Source organism: Salmo salar, chromosome ssa03 (assembly GCF_905237065.1).
Source record: "Salmo salar chromosome ssa03, Ssal_v3.1, whole genome shotgun sequence".
In the NCBI taxonomy this organism is placed as follows: domain Eukaryota; kingdom Metazoa; phylum Chordata; class Actinopteri; order Salmoniformes; family Salmonidae; genus Salmo; species Salmo salar.
In genome coordinates this window covers 66197500-66205142 of record NC_059444.1, presented here as the reverse complement: position 1 = coordinate 66205142, position 7643 = coordinate 66197500, and the positions used below count along the sequence as shown (strand labels likewise).

The 7643-nt window shown below is 41.9% G+C and overlaps 1 protein-coding gene across 1 annotated transcript; it reads right to left on the bottom strand.

Annotated features, from left to right (window-relative positions):
* Positions 1-160: 160 nt before the first annotated feature.
* LOC106601241 (thyrotroph embryonic factor) lies at positions 161-4585 on the bottom strand. The gene is made up of 4 exons (XM_014193287.2): positions 4311-4585; positions 3230-3631; positions 2605-2822; positions 161-2338 (listed from the first exon to the last, which is right to left on the bottom strand). The coding sequence occupies exons 1-4, from the start codon at positions 4348-4350 to the stop codon at positions 2123-2125; spliced, it is 876 nt and encodes a 291-aa protein (XP_014048762.1). The 5' UTR covers positions 4351-4585; the 3' UTR covers positions 161-2122.
* Between the last annotated feature and the right edge of the window lie 3058 nt (positions 4586-7643).

The window sequence follows — 7643 nt, the reverse complement described above, 5'->3', positions numbered from 1 at the left end:
CATATCATACTAAAATGACTATCATACCTAAATGTTGGTCTATCGATATGACAAGATTCTGCACCAAGCTTAAAAATCACTGTTTAAACAACTATATGCCTAAGCATACAAGATAAGAATGTCAGTGCAATGCCTTCCACTGAAGCAAATTCTGTAAATATTTGTTTTGATCCTTTAATTTACAGACATAAGTACATACACTTAGTGTAAAACATATGCAAACATTACACCATTAACACATTTTCATGCAGCAGGATTACTGGGAAACTTAATTGGAAGCACACATGACTTTGCGCCATTTCAACATTTTGTCTATCATAGTTATTTTACAGAAACAAAGCAGAGTAAAATTAATATTATTGCCACATGTATGATTCTAATATGCATCATAATGAAGATCGGCACAGGAACAGAAATTCATCAGACACGTAAGAGATTGAGTTCCTTTACTTAACAGTCTGCTATGTAGTATTTGCAACAATTGAGGCACAGCCACTTTGACAAACAGAACTCTGCGTCGACTCTGTACCTTGACTTATCATTTTTTATCAAACTTAACCAAAACCACCTTTCTTGTGCTCACAATTCCTGTCAACATTGTCGTAGGCACCCCAACCCTTCAAAATTATTGGTATCCAATAAGATAGGAGCATTAAACAATGGAAGTGTTGGATGAGGTAAATAGGAAATTGTCTTTAGAAAAACAAAAAATCTGTAAAATTCTGGTTGAAAAGCGGTTAAAAAAAAATACAATAAAAATAAAAAAAAACACAGTTTGTCCATTGAGATCCCTGCTTAATCATTGGTTCATTGTTTTCTTTCCTCTAAAGAAATATAAATCTGACAGATTGTTGCACATCAATCAAGGTGCATTGTTAGAATAAATACAGCATTGATCATAATAGCTATTCAACAAACATAAGGAATAGCAGTAAATGAAGATAAAAAGACACAGGTATTGACAAAATAACTGACTCTTAATCCCAGACAAACTACAGGAGGCGCAAATATACAGTGGCCTCTACTTGCAGTGTGCAATGAAATAAACCAACATACATATTAAATACCCCTCCACCAGTGAGGGCCCTTATAAATGCCTGACCTATGAGCAATAAACATACAGAGAAAAGACAGTCCTTGCCATACTACTTTTTAAAACACCTCTTTCCCCCCCAAAATACTGTTTTTTGGGGAAAGATATTAGAAGCAGAGTTGGTTTTTGTATAAACAATTGCTTAAAATGTGTGGGTCATGTCATAATAGGAAAAAAGTACCCACCCAGCCCTATATCTAATCTTCACCCACAAGGTGTTGCTTTGGAAGGGTTGAGTGCAAAACAGGGGTAACACAATCTATGTGGTGCAGGGAGAAAACTATGTACAAAGAGTTCTCTCCACACACACCTCAGTGTGTGGTACAAACAAAGACCAACATAGAAGAGCTGTGACAGGACAACACCACTATCTCGCCCTTTGTCTGACCAATATCAATTATTTCCTCTGTGTACGATCACGGAGGTGCAACCCTCAATCTGTCCGTTCTGTTATTCATTGTTTTCTCCCCTACCCAATTATGAATAAATCAAGAGTTTGCATATCCTTCTTCAGAGCTTCTGCACAAGTACTTGAAACAGAGGAGAGAGACAGTCAGTTACTGCAAACAGTGGGAAGAGGAGAGCAGGGGGACAACTTTCAATATTCACTGATGATGTTCATGCTTTGGTCCACAAAACAACCTATTAATACGCTGTATAAATGTGTAACTTTTAAGCGCTTCTTTTCACAAGCCTGCTTTTCTCCACCAGCTTTCTCTGACTTCTCTGGCCAGTGATAAGACCTGACTAGCAGTAGACAATATACATGTTTTGTCTGTAATTGAGTCCCTGTATGTGTAGGAGCTAGTCGCTCTCCACTACCCTTCGTGTCCACCTCTCGCCATGTTGCTGCCTGGCTCACTGACAGTGTGTATCCATGCCTCCACTGTCATGTTGGAAAGGATCTAGAACTTGACGCAGTGACCGGTGTTCACCATGAAAGCAGTTCAATTCAGATTCTCTTTGTGTCTGCGTTTTGGAGGGCGTTTTTATTTTTCGGTTCTTTTCTTGAAAGATAAAGTTTGTCCCTTACAATGGTCCATATTTGGCTTCATATCGGGACATGATGTTCTTGCAGCGACCACAGTCCTTTCGCAACTCAGCCACTTGTTGCCGCAACGCAGCATTTTCCCTCTCCAGAAACGAAGCGCGCACTGTGATCTGGTTCTCCTTCAGCCGCCGGGCGTCACGTGAACGTTTGGCTGCAACGTTGTTCTTCTTCCTCCTCGACCAGTATTTATCGTCCTGTGGGAGACAGAGGATTGTAATACAAAATAATAGAATCAGTGTTGTGGAAACATCCCTAATCCCAGACAAACCCCCTTATTTCATGGCTTACTACTTACTCGCTCATTAATTTTGCTGGTGTAACATAGTGATACTACAATCTTCATCAACCAATGATTATTTGGTGCCCAATTGCAGTGGCTACATTCTCATTATCCTACTTCAGAACAACCAGTTCCATCATTCATCACCTCCCTGAAACAAATATTCACCGGTCATCTTACCTTCTGCTCAGTGGGCACAAAGACCTTTTTGGCCTTCTTGATCATGGGCTGTGGTTTGAGGTCCTCGTCAGAGAACTTGTGTTTGCGTGGGTTGAACAGCTCACCCCCAGGCACGCTGGACAGCACCAGGTCTGTGGGGTCCGGCTGGAAGTTGATGTCCACCTCAATGTCCTCCGGGTCGATGGGAGTGGGTGTGAGTCGGTCTGCAGACTTCCCCTCTAGAGGGAGACAAAGTCAGTTCAATGATGAGTATATATTCTTTTATATTGGTGGCTGTTAAGTATGTTTTTATAAATCTTGAAGGCTATAGTTAATAGAAAATTCAAACTGTTTGCTAGATTTTTTCCTTAAGACATACTAAGGGCAGCACTATATGAATACTGCTATTTGTTAATGCTGTAGAGCTCAGGTTTCACATGTACATGTCCATGTGTGTGCTGGAGGCAAGGTGTCGAGTGCGTCAGGTAAGTCTACTTGACATTTGAATACAATATGGGAGTATCTAGGGTCAGCATGTTGCAAGCATCTATTACAGTGTCAGTGTATGTGCATGTTGAGTTCAAAGGTAGAATTTGTTACAGTGTTACCGTGTCTGGGCTTTTAACAATGGGCCCCAACAATGTACCTTTTTTATTTTTTGACACTTCAACCTCCGCTACTTCAAACACAGAATCTTCATCATCCCCATCTTCTTCCTTCTCTTGTTCAGTTGGCTCTAAGGTGAGTGTGACGGTCTCTGTGTCAGAGGTGGTGAAAGGGGGTCTTGTCCCCTTGGTTTCCTCCTGGGCCAGGCTCTTCTGCAGCTCCTCCTCTAGGGTGACTGGGATGCCATTCTCCTGCAGGAACTCATCCAGGTCCATGTACTCCAAGTGGAAGGTCTCCCCGTCATAGGGGATGGTCTTCTCCCAGATGGCAGGGGTAAGGGAGGCAGACACCCCTCCGTTGCCTGTACCTCCAGTCCCACCACTGGCCCCTCCAACACCGGTCTCGCCATTATCGGCGGAACACAACTTCTTCTTATCTATTTCTGTGGAGATAACCGTGAAGAGCATAATGGGTGACGGTTTCATGACCATGTGAACACAGACAGGATGGTAAATAAAGGAAGATAGAAGTCTGATGTCATGGAAAGAAGTAGAAAAAAATAAGTGGTGAAATGACAGAATGAGGGAAAAGAAAGGGGGCTGCATCAACCCATAACAATGATGAAGGGAAATCTGGACTTGTCAACACAGCCCCTAAACACAAAAACGAACGTGAAAAAAATATGAATTGCCCTTCAAATGTAAGAAAATGATGTACTCATATTGTATGTGAAAATGGTTTGACTGCAGTGCTCTAGGACAAGTTGGGAGGTGTGAGAACTTTATGTTCTTTTTTCCTCCCTCACTCAGTTCAGTGCCTCAGGGGAAACTGGCACAGCACTCAGAATGTACAAAGGGTTTTAACCCCAGTACTGCTCTATACTTGTCACATTTGAACAACTATTGAACTAGTCATATATAATGATCAAACATAGCCGATTTAAAAAAAAATTGTCCAGTTGTTTGAGGGTACACAAACGCTCATTAAAAGCACTACTACGTCTCCATACACCAGTCAACAAGTCAACGATCACATCAGATCTATGCAGTTCACATAAAAAATGTGTACATTGCAAAGGATCTCTCAATTCATCCAAAACGACACCAGTAGGCTAGTCTTACCATCGTCGCCTTCGAGAATATTAGGTGGGGGAATGTCCATAATCTTCTTCAAAACAATAGGAAACGATTTCTGTGGATCCGACCGAGGCTGCAGAGGCGTCTTGAGTGTAGTTTCCCTGACACTGTTAGCAATATCCGTGGGTAAATGAAGTCAAAGCAGTGTTTCAGTCTGTTGCTTTGAAACCCGTTTCACAAATTAAAACAAACAACACAGATCCCGTCGGTCGTAGCCTACTGCGAGCGCTGTTTTCTTATTCATGAGCTATACGCCTCTTCAGAAAATACTCGGCGTGGATTGGTCACATATGTATCTTTTAATATTAAGTAGCTGACATAGAAAACTCACTGGTGAGCCAATCAAAACAGAAGCAGTAAAACACACCGGGAACTCATTGGCTGAAGGAACACTCCGTTTCAATCCTTTGTACGGAAATAACTACATTGCGTGCAGAATGTCAATATAGGGTCTCCTGACTCCTATTGTTGCTACATTTAGCTAAACCAGATAGATCTGGAACTGTATGACTATGGCCATTCACTGACCCTGGGAACTGGAGGAGACGAGGACAAGGATGCTTCGCGACATTTAATGTCAACTACTAGGCTACATCAAATCGTAGTAGGCCAGGCTTCCCCAACCGGCGGCGGTTTTATTTGGCCCCCCAAGTTTTCTGAGAAAAAAAGAGACATGTTTTGTTTTCATTGTTGGAGATAAAAACACCAGGAAATCAGCTCCAAGTGATTTTAATTTTGAACATCTGTTCCCAAGTATTCCCACTCATAGAGGCATATGTGGTCGTATAATAATAATGAATAATAATATATTGGATTTATATAGCACTTTTCTACCAACTGAGGTACTCAAAGTGCTTTACATAGTAGGGTGAAACACACCTCACCCAACATCAATGAGTAGCACCCACCTCAGTGATGCACTGGGATTGTGCCAGAACTCTCACCACACAATAGCTATCAGTTGGACAGGTCAGGAGTGATATATGCCAATTAGGAATGAGGGGGTGATTGGGTGGCCATGATGGAATGTGGCCAGGTTGGGAATGTAGCCATTACACCGGGGTGAACGTCCATACTCTTACAATTTTGCAGTCTACTTAAAAAAATAAAAAAGTTTATTATGGTCCGCCCCCGACCACCCACTCAAAAAAATGGCCCGCGGCTGAATCTAGTTGAGGATCCCTGTCGACGTTGGATACTTACTTACGTTTGCATTGCATCCAGTTTCTCAGCACGACATGATGACTGGATGAATTATACATTGATACATTTGTATCCACACTCGTGGCCAAACAAAACACGTGTGTTCTTTTCTTTCCTTCACGTGCCGAGACAAGCTGTTGAGGGGCGTGGTTATGGCACGTGCAAAAGCAGGGCGGCTGTAGCCCGGGAAGCACGGCCTCGCACTATACTGAACAGCTGGCGTGTCCCGATCATGTATTTACACCCAGCGCAACCGTTCTACCATTGGATTGGAAACGTGTTAATAACATATCAGTCATATCCCCTCACCTTACACCACATCAATAAAATGGTTATATTGATAATGGTTTCCGATATGCTAATAGACTAGAATTCTCACATTTCTGCGCGCACATGCGCATCCAAATGGAGCTTCAACATCAGTCTGTTTTTTGTTGCAGGATGTTCAGACAGGAACATGATGTACTGAACACATTCCACCACTGCTCTTTAAAAAAAAAAGTACAAACCAGTCATTCCAAAAAGAGTAACAACAACACTTAATAGCCCATGTTGGTCATACCTGGAACCAATTAGGGGCTTCATTCATTGGGTGAATTAAATCTGATTTGTTGAGTTCTAGTTTAAGTTCACCTATGTATTATCTATTTAGGTCAGTGTCACATTTTGTAAGACAGTTTGTACAGTGGATTTAGGTCTGACCTTCAGACAATATGAACCTTTATGGCAACACAACATATGATGCAATGCAATGTTATTCTAGCAGGCCTCTATATGCAACAGCTCAACTGTTCACTCACTGTACAATTTACATGACAGAGTGGTACAGTAACAGTATATCCAAACTTTTACAGAGTAAACAAAAGTCTAAGTGTGTACATGAGGGAGGAACTAGCCACAAATAGTTATCGAGGTTAAAATACAGGTGATATGAGCCCAGAAAATAGGTCAGTAGGCTACCTTGTATCTAGATTAGCACCTAAATGCACCTAAATGTATAATAAAGTTATATAGACTCTGACAAGCTTCTACAAATGCCAATCTAATAGACCCTACAGGCAGTACTTGAAGATGGCTATTATTTAGTCAGGTCACAACATTTACGATAAATTTATACTGAACTTAAATATACATGCAACATGTAAAGTGTTGGTCCCATGTTTCATGAGATGAAATAAAAGATCCCAGAAATTTTCCATACGCACATAAAGCTTATTTCTAAAAAATGACGTTCAGAAATGTTTTCACATCCATGTTAGTGAGCATTTCTCCTTTGTCAAGAAAATCAATTGACCTGCAGGTGTGGCATATCAAGAAGCTGATTAAACAGCATGATCCTTACACAGGTGCACCTTGTGCTGGGGACAATAAAAAGGCCACTAAAATGTGCAGTTTTGTCACACAACACCAGGGATGTCTCAAGTTTTGAGGGAGCAAGCAATTGGCATTTTGTCTGCAGGAATATCCACCAGAGCAGTTCCCAGAGAATATAATGTTCATTTCTCTGCCATAAGCTGACTCCAACGTCATTTTAAAGAATTTGGCAGTACCTCAAACCGGCAAAACAACAGCACACCACGTGTAACCCAGGACCTTCACATCCGGCTTCTTCACCTGAGGGATTGTCTGAGACCAGCCATCCGGACAGCTGAGGAAACTGTAAGTTTGTACAACCGAAGAATTTCTGCACAAACTGTCAGAAACCGTCTCTGGAAAACTCATCTGCGTGCTCGTCGTCCTCACCAGGGTGTTGACCTGACTGCAGTTTGGTATCGTAAAAGTGGGCAAATGCTCACCTTCCATGGCCACTGGCACGCTGGAGATGTGTGCTCTTCACGGATGAATCCCAGTTTCAACTGTACTGGGCAGATGGCAGACAGCATGTATGGCGTCGTGTGGGCGACAAGTTTTTTGATGTCAACATTGTGAACAAAGTGCCCAATGGTGGCGGTGGGGTTATGGTATGGGCAGACATAAGCTATCAGACAACGAACACAATTGAATTTTATCGATGGTAATTTCAATGCAGAGATACCGTGTCGAGATCCTTAGGCCCATTGTCGTGCCATTCTTTTGCCGCCATCACCTCATGTTTCAGCATGATAATGCATGGCC